This window comes from Protopterus annectens, chromosome 15.part0 (assembly GCF_019279795.1).
Source record: "Protopterus annectens isolate FY-2018-M chromosome 15.part0, PAN1.0, whole genome shotgun sequence".
Lineage (NCBI taxonomy): Eukaryota > Metazoa > Chordata > Ceratodontiformes > Protopteridae > Protopterus > Protopterus annectens.
Window position 1 is genome coordinate 343,941,844 of NC_056749.1, and position 16,305 is coordinate 343,958,148.

At 39.9% G+C, this 16,305-nt stretch overlaps 1 protein-coding gene across 3 annotated transcripts in view; it reads right to left on the reverse strand.

Annotated features, from left to right (window-relative positions):
* Positions 1-16,305, reverse strand: part of STARD8 (StAR related lipid transfer domain containing 8) — a 780,205-nt gene that overhangs the window by 39,400 nt on the left and 724,500 nt on the right. For all 3 annotated transcript variants that reach the window (XM_044057100.1, XM_044057099.1, XM_044057101.1), the window contains exons 9-10: positions 12,448-12,658; positions 5,816-5,930 (exon numbers count right to left, since the gene is read on the reverse strand). In XM_044057100.1, the coding sequence (XP_043913035.1) occupies positions 5,816-5,930; positions 12,448-12,658 (326 nt within the window). The remainder of the gene's footprint in view (positions 1-5,815; positions 5,931-12,447; positions 12,659-16,305) is intronic.

The following is a 16,305-nucleotide window of genomic DNA, read 5'->3' on the forward strand; positions in this document are numbered from 1 at the left end:
TCAGTTCTTTCATCACTAATGAAGATTTTATCCACTGATATGGTCCATGCACATTTGAGTAATGTGAATTTTCACATGCAGTGGATGACTGTTTTGAGACCACTGCACTGCAAGGGTCCACTGGAGTACACTCATGTGAAACCTGGACAGCGGGACAATTAAAATTGTGGAGGCCATCAGACCTAAAAGTCATAGAACTAACCTTGCTGGGGGTGAAGGGTGATGAAGTACCTGTGTATCTTTTAGACGCAGGGAGAGTACTCTGGCATGGGGTAGACTGGCAATTTGTAATACTGAGTCCAGGTGGAATCCAATGAATTCTACTTATTGTGTCAGAGTTAGATGTCTCTTGGGTAGACTGATCGTAATTCCTAGACTTTGCATTATTTGGAGCAGGAGGTCCAGATGATAAAGCAGCATATCTTTGGAGGTAGAAGAGAGGAGCCAATTGTTGAGATATGGAAAACTTGGATCCCCAGCAGTTGCAGACATACTACAACAAGATAACATCCTGGGGGCTGTGGTGAGACTGAAGGGCAGTGCACTGAACTGGTAATGATTGGCTCCCAGCCAGAAATGGAGAACTCTCCTGGAGCATTTCTCTATCTTTACAAGATAGTATGCGTCCTGGAGAGTCTCAAAGGCCAAAGCCACAATTGGCCCCAAATGAGGTTGCCTTCTGTCTGAAGATGAAGGAGATCTAGCATTGATGGGTCTTGGCCCCAAAGCTCATCTTGGATTTGAGCTATCAAAGGCCAAGACCCTGAAAGAGAGAGAGAGAGATGGCTCCTATAATTTCTGTACTGACCCATCCACTCGAGCCCTGGCACAGATGCTTCAGCTCTGAGTTTCTTCCAGATCCAAACACTTTGGAATTGAAAGTGTAAGAGATACTATCAGAGTCAAAGTAGAACTGAATGTTGGCTCTGACAAAGGTGACCTGGGGTAGGCTGGATCCAGGATAGTCAGGTCTGATGGGCAGACTGGGACAGGAGAAATAACAGAGGAGTTGTTAGACTAGTACTCAGTGAGTTCAAGGGAGATGGTACTGAGAGAACCCCAGGCTGGATTTGTCTTCTCAGAAACTTACTCATCAATTCTGTCAATGTCTTGCTCAGTTACGCTTCTGGATGATCGAGCAGAAGAAGCCAACGACGGTGGTCTTAAATACCATTTTTCCTAGTAAAACTGGCAAATGAAGCCTTGGTCTAACCAGCTCCAGTGAGAAATGTGGCCAAGGAGAAGAAGGTTGGACCAGAGAAACTGACCGACTCAACTTTCTAGGAGTCTTCAGATCTGGACTGACTGAAATAGGGGAGGTCTGGAGACCATTTCCTGTTCTTTTCTGACTTTTCCCTTTCTCTAGTCTTTGTTTGTCCCTCTTCTCTTTGTCTTTATCCTTGGTTTTAGATTTGTCTTGCATTTTCACTTGGGAGGTAGCAGTGGAAGACAAACCATGTGAAAGGGATGACCCTGTCTTTGAAGGGAAAAGTCTCTTAATGACAAGTTTTTCCCTTCACATTTGGACTGCTCTAGTGCTAAAAGAAGTGCAGACTTCACACTTAGTCTCAAGACAGGCACTGTCCAAGCAGTAGACATGCAGAGAGTATAGATCTTCAGAAGGGATTTTGTGCCTGCATTCAGCACACTTTTTAAAACCCGAGCTGTCTGACATTCTGGAAAAAATACAACCATCTGCACGTAGAAACTACAATGGAAAATTTATTCAACTATTAAAGTACACTAACTATACATTCATCTACATCGAAAAGATACAGAAACAAGCAGACACTCAATACTTGACTGCCCTAGCAGCTATATAAAACCTATTAACAACAACTTTTTTGTAGACTATAAAAAAGAGATATCTAATGCTGAAGAGATAAGTCTCTTGGTGGGAGAAGAGATGCAAGAGAAAAAAGTTGAAACTATAAAGGGTACACTTTTGAATGAGAACCCTTGCTGAACATGTCTGATTGCTTCAGGCAGCAAGTCAGACTTGAGGTACAAAGGTGGAGTGGAGGTAATTATGGGTAAGAGAGGAGTCAGAGGCCTGAATCTGTAAATCTTCAGAGGTGGTGCTGAGGTCAGATTCAATCAGATCCACAACCCATGTGTAGAAAAGGGTGAAAATAGACAACATCAGATCTCTTTTTCTCAATTTTCACAAAAAAAAAAAAAAAACACTAACCTCAAATTTGTCTGAATAGTGGTAATGTAAATGAGCTTTTTTTTTTTGCTATGGTGTAGCATTAGTTTTAGGAGCAGGAGCATCACCCCCCCCCCACACACCACCTTAGTAATATGTGCTAACCCTAACCCTGCCCAGCCCCCAACACTAACCCTACGCCTTACTTTACCTTCCCATGACATTACCACTACACAACACATACTTAGAAGCATGCACCAAAATGGCTACCAAAACTATACCTATCCCCTTACCTAACTCGGATCCTAAACCTAAAATATACACATTTACACACAAACACATAACATCTATCCCCTTACCCAAGCCCAACCCTAACCCTAAAATATACATACACTCTTGCATACAAACTCATAACAACTTCCCCTTACCTAACCCCAATCCTAACACCCAAAAGCACACACAAATGCACTTAACCCCTTCCAAACCCCACTTAACTGTCTCAAAAGACTCCTTTAAGATGTCCAACATTCGACTTCATGAACATTCAACAATCATTACCGCCCCTTGCATTGTCAGCCAAATGTATATTTAGCAAAATGAAGCGCAACTATCTATATATATATATATATATATATATATATATATATATATATATATACATACATACATACATACACACACACACACACACACACACACACAAATATGTGTGTGTGTGTGTGTATCTATATGTGTGTGTGTGTGTATTTAATTTTCCAGGCTGCAAAGTACAGTACTAACAAAATTAAAAATTTCAAAAATTCCACATGAAACTACTCCAAAACTGTAATACAGTTCTGAATAAAATTACCTATCTTGCCCAGACTGGTATAAAATAATACCATATACGGGTCTATATTACATGAACGAAACTTCAAATAATCGAACGCTGTAAACAGCAAAAATGCCAGACATAAAACTTTTTAGCCCCCCGCTAATTATATATACCAACTCCCGGATCACACTACAGTGAGGAAAGGGCAAATTTCCCGATCTTCACTGTACCGCTATCTTACAAAAAACACATCGATGTCCGGCATTTTCGCTGGTTACAGCGTTCGATATTTTGGACTTTTGTTCTTCTAATAGGGACCCCCATATACAACTATTTTACAGTGACTGTAGCTTCTACTGTCTGTGGGCCTCTGACTCCTTGGCTTTAATGAGATTTCTGCTAGGTGCTTCTGTGGCATTTGGCTGCAGGTAGTGAATGCTTCCACTTGACTGTTAAATATTAGTGTAAACATCCTGGGATTTTACATATCTAAAGACCATAGTCCTCTGGTGTGCCAGGAGACAATGCAGACTTTGGAGACAACAAGATTTTCTGGAACATCGCAGAAGACAGTACAGCTGTATTGTTACATGACAAAAACCTCTGCATTTTATCCCACCAAGTATCTTATGCTACAGTAATTTAAAAAGTTTTTATCAAAATTCTTTGTGATGCTGTTGTACAAGGGGCTAGTTTGGGAGCATAGTGTGACTGTTACTGACTTCAGATGCACATGTAAAGCTCAAGAAGATAAAAAAGAACTCTGAAAATAAGTGTGCATGACAATTCCATGCAGGGTTGCCAGACGTCCCTATTTGGGCGGGACTGTCCCGAGATCAGTAGCCTGATCCCGAGTCCCGCCCTGCCGGTTTAAATCCCGGCCAGCCTCCACTTTGTTTGTTTTTTTTGATTGACCCGTATACCTGGCATACGGGCCAATCAAAAATTGCTAAACACGGAGCTTCTTGTGTTCCGCATTAAACACGAGAAGCTCCGTGTTTAGCGATTTTTGATTGGCCCATATGCCGGTATACGGGCCAATCAAAAATCGCTAAACACGGAGCTTCTCGTGTTTAATGCGGAACTGCAATGCATTAAACACGAGAAGCTCCGTGTTTATTGCAGGCAGAGTGAGCTCAGTTCTTTAATGCAGAACTGTGTTGCCGCCGAAGACCTTTTTTTTTTTTTTTTTTTTTTTTTGGTCTTCACTTTGACGTGAGACCTTCTTTTTTTTTTTTTTTGTCCCTACCTGCGTTGCTGGAAATCTGGCAACCCTGATTCCATGGCAGAAGCCACAGGCCTTCTAATGCTAGCACTGAGACTGCTGACACTAATAATGAATCTTCAGTATTAAATTAAAATAAAAAAAAGCCCTGATCTCATGGCAGTTATCAGAGATCCACTGTTTGAGGAAACAGTATTATATGTCATGCTCAAAAGTGGGAATGTACAGTCATGTGCCTTCCTGGAGCCTGGCTGTCTAACATACATGAAACTTTAGCAAAATTATAAATATCAAATTTTAAGTATAGGAGCACCCATCTGATTGCAGGAACAAATTATCTAACAATGTAAAGGACACACTAAAAATGTTTTTAATGCATGACTTCAATATAATTAACATTTTTTGTAGTTTTGTTGAGGAAAAAAAAGAGGCATAAACCAAGAAACAGAAATATCATGATGATCAATGCACATGTATCAAAGATCTGTAGGCTTAATCACTGGCTGTTCTTGTAGCATTAATATATTCATATAAACTCATATGTACTAGAAAAGGATAGACTGTAAAACAAAAACAGTAAACCACTAGGGGATGTGTCAAGCTCATACCTCACAACACCCCTGGGCATGCAGCAATATCTGTATCATGAACAGAGCCTTTGTGCCTTACTGCATACTTAGCTGTGCATTGACTTCTCCTTGCAGATGTACTGCTACACAGTTAATATATACATCTACATATATATATATATATATATATATATATATATATATATATATATATATATATATATATATATATACATATGATGAACTGTTGTTGCAAATTATTAGGCTTCAAAACAATAACCTCCTCAGAGTTGTTAATAAATTCGTAGAAGTGCCTGAGCCAGTGGCATGGAGGAATAAAGCACAGCATATGCCCCAGATGACCTGTGTTTGACTAATGACATGGGTTACGGGGGAACTGGGTGGGGGGGATGCAATTTAGTAACCAACCCTGTCTTGTCCATCTTGTGGCATGGAGGTAGCTTGGTTTGCTGCACTGGCAACAACTGCAAGAATGCAGGTGTATCACCAGTAGCAAATAGAGCCTGCCAAATCCCTGGCACAAGCAGTGTATCACTTGGTTGGGAAGCTGCAGATGTGCACACTCACATCCCAAGAGCAGCAATCACTGGAGCATGCAAGCTGCCACAGGGGTGGGTACAGTGCAGTCCATGGGATGTGCAAACTAGCCAGCTGCCTAACATCTAACTCTCACCTCCACCAGATAATGACTTAGCCAGAGGGCTCTCACTCTGGTAGAGGAATAAATGGATAATTTTAGTACAGGAAGGGGAGCCATTATTAGCAATACATTAATTAATTAATTCTTAGGTGTGTCACCCAGTTGCAGATGCAGTATTGGTTTTTGCTTCCTCCTCTTTTATGCATTCATTTATGCAGTAGAAGCCTATACACAGTGAGTGAACTGCCTGAGCCATTCATATTCATGTGACCCTTTAACAATATAGTACAGGTGATGTTGCCCTTTTTTACTATGTATCTCTATGCATGTAGGCACTGACATTTTTGAAATGTTGTATCTTTACATGATTTCTGCTGAGATTTACCAGAAGGCCTACCTGAAATAGCTTCTTGCACTCTGTGATCATGTGAGATAAGCCCTCTGTGGCTGCTAGGTTCTCATTCAGGTCCTTCTGGCTTGCTTTCATTATGGAACCCCGCCGTCTACTCACTCTGTATAAGACAAATAAAAATAAAATGATGAACAGGATTAAAATTACATCAGCTGAATTATCATTTCTGACTATCAGGCTTTTCCCTTCAAGTTGCCTGAGATGCTAGACGGTCATAAGTTCTGCCCTTTGTTCACTTAGCACATCCAGATAACTTTGTCCAGTTGTGTTAGTTATTAAACATGGAAGACAAAGCAGGAAATAATGAAAAACTTTCATATGCATTCAATTTGATGACATAACAGTTTAAGTCAGAGGATTAAGGCTATGTGAAGCCTACAAGATTCATCCTGAAGGTCTGGGTATGACTCCCTCAATCTTCATTTGCCTGCTGTACAAATCTGAGTAAGTGAAGTAAACAGTGGTAAGCATACCTCAACACTGTCCAGATTTTAGCAGAATATCCAGACTTTTGCCTCATGCTCTTTGTCTGTTCCTCATAAATGTCGTGTGTTCTTTTTGGCAAATCAGTGGGGATTAAATTTACTAAATAATGACAGCTTTTTGAATTTCAGACTTCATATCCTTCAGAAAATGCATGTTAACACGATACATTTTCTTCTAGCAACTTTCCAAGTTTATAAAAGCAATATTTAAAATTTGCTCCTATTATTGAATCTTTGTCCCTCATTATTTTGGGCTTTATCCAGATTTCTTCTGCTAAGAGGTTGAGTGGTATGGTGGTAGGCACCAACGTAAAGCAGGTTTACCCAGTTAAATAAATACATAAAAGAAACAAATTTTATAACTGTATATGTTTGACATTTAAAGTAATGGTGATTGCTTTAAGGACTGCAGCAGCCTTAGAAACCCACAGTCCTGTTTTACAGGAAAGGACACAATACACACTGCATATCTTTTTGCTTATTAACCTCTTCAGAAACGGAACTGTGTCCTCAACAGAAACAAAATAAGTATACCCTTGGTAACCAATGCAGCAGTGGTGTACTTGGCGATGTATATAGTTTTCCTTTGCAGACTAATTTATAAATTATGACAACAGAGAAACATGCATGTTTTTAAATTACTCTGCTTAAAAGGTTGCTAAAACATCAGAATAACATGCAACAACAAAAGTTAACAGATGCTTTGACTGCAGAGCTTATCTGCAGAAGTTTTTACCTGTAAATATACAGTGAATCTTATTCTTCTCCCTAATGATAACATAGCATCGCAGAGCATAACATAACATAGCTTGGACAAGAAAACAAACATGACTAGCAAATCATTCAGAAGTGTATCTTTTGTCCTAACACAGATTCTCATAACTAAACCCTGACTCCCACCACTAAATATTTCACATGATCATCACTACATTTCCAGTCGTGACACCACACACATACATTCCGAAGTTATTTCAAGAATGGATCTGCTGTTTATCCTACGGATTGGACAGAACCTACTGTAATTTGCCAACTATGTCTCTTCTTCCCAGGAAATAGACATCCATACAGTGACTGACTATTCATGAATGCAGAGTTTGTCAAAACACATACTGGATACAGTGGAGAATATTTACCAGTATCCAAGGTGCCACAACCTCAGAGTTGAATTACAGGGATGACATGGTGCCTAGTACAGGCCACTTCCAACCCACATGTTGCTGCTTGTGGGACTAAACTCATGTACTAGTTCTATGATACCTAATGCCTAAATATTAAGCACTCACATTTCTATAAATCTATACATGATCTCAAGCCTGGAGCTGATGGAGCAGGTGACTCCCATCACCTCATATTTGTATGAAGAGTGTGATGTCCCAGAGGCCACTGTTACTACAACTGACAAGGACTATGAATCCCCCAACCAACTCACCACCAATAAAATGACCCCTCCTTTGGAGGGACCTTGAAGCTAATGAGGACCAATCTAGAATGACCTTTGGCATCGATTTCTTCCCCCAGAAATGCTTATATGAGTATCTGAGGAAGAAGGTGGAAGAATTGTAGTTTATCCCAACACACAACCACTTACTAAGTATGATATTCCTGCAGCTACTAAGTTGTCTACCTCTTCCTGTAGTCCGTAATAATGTGGATGCCATTTTCAATTCACTTGTCAAGTAGGTAATGCCTCACATCAGGCATCCTAGAGCTGCTATCCTGTGGTCTCTTTGGTCCACTATAGTTCAAAAACACCACAACATTTTGTTACTCTGTGTAAAACAAATAATCTAATGCTTTGGACAGCTGTTGTAAGATAATTTATTCTTCTGTTACGTTGGGGATTACAGCCTTCAGCTATATGTCTCAACTGTCTAATTTCCAGTACTCCTTAGTGGGCAAGACCTGGAAATAGCCTGCAAACTTTCCTGAATTTGAGTTCAAGAAGGATCTGTCTAAAGCCCCCATTGAAGGCATCCCTGTATCCTACTGTAACTCTGACTATACTGAAGCAATAGCCAGAGTGGCAAGCTAAAGCATGTGTCTGCTCAGTATGGTATGCCTTTTAGAAGAAGCTCAGAAACAACACTCTGGATTCACAATTCAAAGAGAAGATGCTCTTTCTCAAATCTTTCAGGACCTGGAAGGGTGACACCCCCCCCCCCCGAGGAGGAATCACACATTCAGAATGGTGGACAACCTTTATGACCTAACTTGCGCCTTCCTCCTCCTCCTTTACACACAACTACCCTCAAAAGAAGAATAAGCCTTCTCCCCATCTTCTCAGCTATCGCATAGATTTGCTCCTTACTATGATGGCCAGGCCTTCCAAGAGGACAACTATTCTGCCCTCATTGTAGCGGTATTTTTTAACTTTTTGCCTACACTGCTTGCTGACCATCTAACCTCCTCTCAATCAATAAATCACTTGTTTCTTTCAGTGGGCAAAAGACGACCAAGAGGAGTTATCATTCAGGCAGCCATTAGGGTGTTTTGAAGGGATTTTTTTAGCTTTCTCCCTGGCACCAACCTCATGTGCATCCAGTAAAGTGTTGGGAGGGGGGCATACAATGGGCTGCCCATGGAAAAAAATTCCCTCAGTTCCATAAAGAGCGGTCCCTGAAGCAGACCTGACCCTCTCTCCCAAGACACTAGCTGCCATCTCCCCATTCTTTGCCAGGGAGATGATATCCCCCTATATGCCTCCAAGTGCACAAAGACTCTGTCCTCCCTGGAAGAGGTGAGCAGGACATGCCTCTTTACTCAATGCCCTCTCTTCCAGGCTTCTCCACTGCAGGGATCACTAATCAAAAGATGGTTGTCTGGGGATCCACTTAAAAACACTGGGCGTATAACTTTCAAGTGGCCAGAATTTCAGACAATGTCCAAATTTCTAACTCATATTTTTGATCTGTTCCTCATACAACCTGTGGTTTTCTGGCAAATCATTGAGGACTGAAGTCACTAAATAATGTCTGGCATTTTAGTTTCAAACTTCCTATCCTTCAAAAATGCATGCCAGTGCAAAACCTGTTTTTTTATCAACTTTCTAAGTTTACAACAGCAATATTTAAAATATGTCCCTGATGTTGGGCTTTTGTCCACTAATTAAATTTTACTTTGTCCAGAGTTCTTGCACTGAGAGGTTGAGAGGTACATAGAACATGCATGATGCCCTTAACCAACATAACAATAAACTGCAGAAGTGGGATCCTATTAAGGAAAAGAAAAAATACCAAAAGACTAACCATGCTGCCAAAACTACCAGCAGTTCTATGCTGACAGTGTGGTGGGTTAAAAGCAGTCTGTGTCAGGTCATCAATGTAAGCCACCTACATTGAAACTTGCTAGTCATACACCACCACACACTGTGAGACAGAGTTCCACTTCACTCGTTTAGAGTTCAACAAAAAAAATTAATGTCTTTTATACTGCACTTTAATTTTATGTCCAGCAGTATATCTTATGGAACAGCATTTTGTATTCAGACTTCTTACAGAGAATAAGACTCCCCATTTCAGTGTTAAAACTGCAGCATTTCCACTCTCAGCTCTACTACCAACATTTCTTTCCTGAAACAACATCTATAATTAATAGTGAAGGAACCTAGAAGCAACTGGAATGGTTATAGTGTTTGAGATGGTTTTACATTAGTTTCCCTACATATGAACACAGCTAACAAAATCAGAAAAATAAGATATTTCTAATTACATCTAAATCTGTGGCTGCAAATTTATACAAGATAATATGACATTAACAAGTTTAGCATGCCTTATAAAATATTGCCATCAAAGTAAGAAATGTGCAGAGAAACTGCTTGTAATTTTCAGAGTATCTTATCAAAGGGAAAAGCAGAAAAATGATGAGAACCAAAGCAGACTTTATCGATGGGACCCAGAATAAACTGTGATTGTTCTTGGAATTTGAGAGAACTTTATCACTGGATGCAGAACTATGTAAAAGACTATTCTGAAAATTACATAGGTCTTATCAATGAAAGCAGAATATGAGTATGTCTTACTACCAAATGTAATACTGAGACAAGGATTGTTGTATGACTCCGAGTAGGATTTACTAATGAAATGAAACGGGCTGTTCTATGAATATCAGAAGGATTTAACATTGGTGAGAGGGATCATACAAGGACCATTCTGTGGACATGAGCAGGTATAATTTTCAGCAGAAATCAAACAAGTGGCATTCTATAAAGCCACACAAGCAATTAATAAAAGTACATCTGCAACAAGGATTGCTCTGTGAAGCTAAGCATTTCAGAACGTACTGCCCTAAGTCAGCTGTGGGAATACTATCTGCTCAGTGGGTGGTAGGGCTTAACAAGAGGCCATTCTTTTAATCACAGTGCATATGTGTGCCAAAGATGAAAACCATAAGTCAGTATTTTTAATTAATTTCAAGAAAGTGTGCCAAATAAAATCAAAGTACAGAATTATATATATATATATATATATATATATATATATATATATATATGCTCTTCTAGTAAGTACAGTTTATTTCCAGTAGTGTATCAGGCAGAACAGCATCCCTACCCACCAAAATAAAAGAAATCAAGACTTCCAAGCATATCAAAGGGTGAACTGCAGTAAGATAAAGCCATTTTGTAGAAAAGATATCAGTTTAACAGGATGATTCAAGCCAACTAGACAACAATTCTGATCCAGTATCTGCCCTGGAGCAAAGTAAAAAAATGATACAAGCAAACCTGCAATGGTGGCTTAAGACAGGTAAAGTCCTGACTACGGCTCAGGTGATCCAAGTTTGAATACTGACTTGGGTGTTTAGCAGCAAAGGCAGGGAGGATGGGGATGCCCATCCTGTGTATGTGTGTGTGTGTGTGTGGGGGGGGGGGGGGTGCATACACAGGAGACACTAGAGTTTTTATCTTCTTGGTGGAGACCAGTGAGACAACAGCACTTGTGCAGCCTGGGGTGGATGGGGCAACCTGTTGACAACAAGCCCCTTGTGGAAGTGATTAGCTGACAGTACTGATAACCACCGTATGTCCCTCCCTATGGGCATTACTGATGTGTGCATGGGGTGGAGAATTAAATTACAAATACTCTATGGCAAGTATGACTCTGCCCCATGTCCCTCAATTTCTTCAGTAGTCCCAAATATGGGTTTAGGGAGGACTTTAGGTTCATTAGATCCAGCAGATGACAACAAGCCCTGGATGCAAGCTGATGCAGAATGTTTGTTGTTGTTTGTCTTTTGGCTTTTCCCGGTAAGGGGTCGCCACAGCAGAACTCTGGTCTGCTAATGATTGGCAGTAGATTTTTATGAAATGCCGAGGTGCCAGCTCGATGCCCAACCTTCAACGAAGGCATGCCCATTTACGCACGCATGTCTTTGGAACGCTACCCAAACGCGGGGAGGACATGCAGACTCCACACAGAAGGCACTCCCAAGCCCAGCGATGCAGAATGTCTGTAACAGCAAAAAAAAAAAAAAATACAGACAAGCAGAGCAAGAAAGACAGTCTTACCAGCACTAGTACTATTACTATAAATGCAAAATGTTTTAGTCTACTTATCTCTATAAAGAATTAGTGAATAGAGTATACCTGCACAAGAGTTTTAAAAGAAATCGTCACTAAGCATAAGACAAAAATTATCAGCAACCCTGCAATGACTTTAAAAGTTAAGATAATAATGACGAGAATAAGGATGTTATACCGAGAATATAATATAATTATGTAACACACATGCTCTCTTCAGAAATAAAAGATATTATACATAACACTTTTGATTAACTCCTAGGGTTGGGTAGAAGATGGTCTGGGACTATCTCAGTTTAGAAAAAAGAAATGAAAACAACTGACATTTTGTAATTTTATACCTTTCTGCATAAGCATGAAGATCTTTTCTGTAACCAAGTTATGAATACTACAAAGGCATTCCACCAGTTTGTATTAACAGTTTGTGAGTAAAGAATGCAAATTTGCTTAAATGAAGAATCTGCACATTTATTTCTACAAGTCTGATTTGAAATAAACCAAGCTTGGATATGGAACTTTTTTCGCTAAAATGTGAAACAGTCTCCCAAAGAGTACATATAGACTGCAAAGTTTTGAGTAAAGACCTCACAAATAACTTAGAGGAAAGGATTTCTCACCTGGGTGAAGCACTTTCCTTCTTGGGGACATTAAGGTGAAAGATAGAGGGTGCCAAACAGACTGCCAAGTTCCCTGCAGTCATTTGGTTCTGTTCACCAGAAGCGATGTCACTAAGAAAGTACAACAGCGTCTGAAGGACCTCTCTGTTTTCATCAGGTAATAACAGAAATGCAGCCTGAACTGCCTGCAGGTGCTGACCCTTTGGGACATCTGAAAATAAAAGAAATGACCCACAGTTAATGTCATTTAGATGGATAAGTAATGCATTTTTTTAACAACAGAAAGTGCACCCTGGCAAATTCCACAGCCCACTTACCTACTCCACATGTTACGTGCTTCTTTGTCCCAACATGTGTCCTTCGCCGGCAATATTTTTACACAGTTGTTACAATTTCTCCATTTGCTCATCAGCCCTTTGGAACTTATCTGTCCTTCTGCAATCATTTACACAGCTCAACTACATGTACTTTCAACCTCAACATAATTTGCATCTTTTTCCATAACCTACCTATAAGCTTTATGCCTGTGCACGCCTATTTGTCCCATTCGATCCTCAAATTTGCCTTTTGTTGTTTCATCAAGGGCAAAATTACTTCTCTTAGTTTCACTTTTTTAACTTCCTCATTACAGGCATACTTATCTGTATCTGCCATTTTTACAGATTACATACAACTTTCTTATGCAAATTATTCTGCCTTACCACTGACCTTTCTGCAGTTTTATCTGTCTCAGCATAAGTAATGTCCAGGCAACACAGTATTGCTTTCCTTCTTTCTGCTCTGTCTCAACACTTTTCTATCCCTTCATTCATTCATTTTTAGGATACCCACTTCACCCTATTCAGGACTGTAGAGCAGTTGGACACTATTCTAGAAAGAAGAAGCAACACATGTAAGGCAGAGAAACGATGTTGGACAAGCTTCTAGTCTGTCGCAGGATAACACGTACACACACACACACACACACACACACACACACACACACACACACACACACTTATGGTAGTTTACTTTACAGATAGCAGACTCATTTATTGACATGGCTTACAAATGTGACAGGAAACCAGACACTCTAAGACAACCCATGTGGAAACTGGGAGGACATGCAGACCCAACATAAAAGGCATTCCAGCCAGCAGTAGAACCACAGAACCAGTCACGTGAGGCAGCAATACAATGGCTGTACCACTGTGCTGCCCTTCTGTATTACACTCTTAAGAAGTATTAGTTGTCTTTTCACTAACAAAACTATCACACTGCTCTCTTTCACCACTATATTGCTCTTTCTCATTTCCTCTTTTTAAGTCTCTCTCTCTCTCTCTTACCCATTTTCCTTTATTAGACTTATATACAGTATTTTTCTTCACAGCAGTTTCCCAGAAGAGATTGCAATCATACAACAAACAATCACAGATGCAACTAATGTAATTATGGAAGAACTGAATATGCCAGAAGTAGAATGGGAGATTCCAATCTCCAGCATACAGAGGATGCAGAAGTTGGCCAACATCTTGATCTATAGCATGCTCAGCCAAATGGTGCAAATCTACAAACAGCACATTTTAGATAAGGTTGCAAGCTGAGAAAATTAGAGTGAATGTGGGAATGGGTGATGGTAGAGCACTTGGGGCTAAGACACAGAATTTAGGTAAGAGGTAAAATGTCAAAATGAGAAGGCCAATGTGGCTGCACAGGAATGTGAGGTTAGTAATTAGGATAAAAGCTAGGACACAAAAGATGTCAAAAGAATAAAGTGATCAGCTTGAACAGTACAATAATTCTAGTAAAAAGACAACAAAGATGGGGAGGAGAGCAACTGCACAAGTTAAAAAGGCAGTTGAAAAGTAAGGTATACACAGCAGAAAAAAAGAGAGAAGAACAAAGGAAGGGACAGACCTCTCCAGGTTAAACCAAGATGGGAGCCAGATTATATAAGACTCTTAAAAATAGAGGTACTGAAGATAGCGTCGAGCGGGGAGAGAGAAATGGATCGAAAGGTAGGATGTGGAGAAGGGTCTGACAAAACTCAGGGAAGTACAGGAACCAGATGAGTTTCCTCCCAAGATCTTCATGAGTCTGAACAGTGTGCATCCCTGATGGATGACTTAAACAGATCAGTGGTTACTGCAGTTGCATCTGAGGACTTGAGGATACCAAATGTGGTAACCTTGAATAGGGGAAGGGAGACAGCAGGAAATGTTCATTATAACTGATGCAGAAGTTAAGGCTGTGAGCTGTAGTTTCTATGGTACAGGGTTTGATTCCCTCAACTCTCCTTAGTCTACTGTGTGAATTTGAACAGCCATGTAACCAGACAGTGCTTGTGACAAATGGCAATTTGGGATAGGCAAAGCCTAGTAACTCCTATGAAACTTGTATGAATTACAAGTTTAACAGCGCTGCTATAGGAATTCCTGCACATAATCTTGAGGAGAACAGTTGCTTCTTTTGGGACAGTATCTTGCAAGAGTTGATGGTGGCCTTCCATAGATGTACAAATAGACATGGTCAACTAGGATTCTGCCAACGCATTTGACTCCTCTTCATGGCAAGTGATCGAAAAACTGAAGTAGTTTTGTAATAGGACCAAGACTGAGGAACTACACTGGGACATGGTCATAGAATAATACACAGGGTTGTGGACAGAGGGACTATTTCAAGGATAAATGAAGCAACTAGTGGAGTAAAAGGCTTACTCCTGAATCCACCACTCTTTGGTCTATATCTTTCAAATATGTGAGAAAAAAACAGAACTGATTAAACTACTCACTAATGATACAAAGCTAGGTGCAACACTGAAAGAAAGAAGAGTCTAAGAAAGGATTTAGAAATTCTGACCAAGCAGGTAGAAAGGTAGTAGTTGAGGTTCAGTGTTAATAAATGGAAAGTATTTTTATTTTGGCTGGTCAAAAACAACCCTGGTGTGAAATATCACCTAGGGAGAGTAGAAATTAATGCAAAAGGACATGAAAATGATCTGGATGTGTTGATTATGCCTATACTGGACCACCAGTGAGAGGGCAACATCTGCAAGAAACAGAGCTCAAAGTGAGATATTGACTTTGTTCTTCCCTCCCTCACGTATGTATGCAATAAACACACTAAGTTCCAGTAGCAAACAGGTACAACTTCATCTTCACTGGTGCAGTTCTGGGCATCACAGAATGAAGCAAACAGAAAACTGCTGGAAGAAGTACACATGAAAGCCACCAGAAATGTTAGTAAATGTCACTAGGAAGAAACAGAAAGGATATGACCAGGGACCTGCTGGGCTTGAGTTTTTCTCACTATAAAATGGACAACGCATAGAAAAGACAGACAACATCCATGAAGTGGGTGTACAAGGTTATATCAGGGAGAAGTGAAAGTGTTCATTTTAAAAAGGAAAGACAGAAAAAGAAAAAGCAAAACATGCTACATAATTTAGGGCTAACTATTTCCTGGATCTCCAAAATAACTTTTCCTGGACAGGACTGCAAAATGACTGGTGGATAAAGTTAAATATAGTTAATGGACAGATTATATAGGCTTAATAACAAACCTTTTGTCATCAAGCAAATGTAATAAAATACAATAATGAAATGTAACATGAAAACATTTATTCTGGATATGTGGAAATCAATACCTGTTTTCCGCAAGTGGCAAAACCTTTGACTGGCTGAAGACGTAAATGTAAATGCCACAACCACATCTGGATGCTTAGAACATGATCATGACAACACATCACTTCATGACTGCCCCAAACTCAACACTCTCAATCAAAATTCAGTCATCTGAATCTCCCTATTAAGTGTACCTCACACAATTGTGTAAAAGAAAATTAGGTTTAAGGGAATTACTTACTCACAGTGAGAAGGG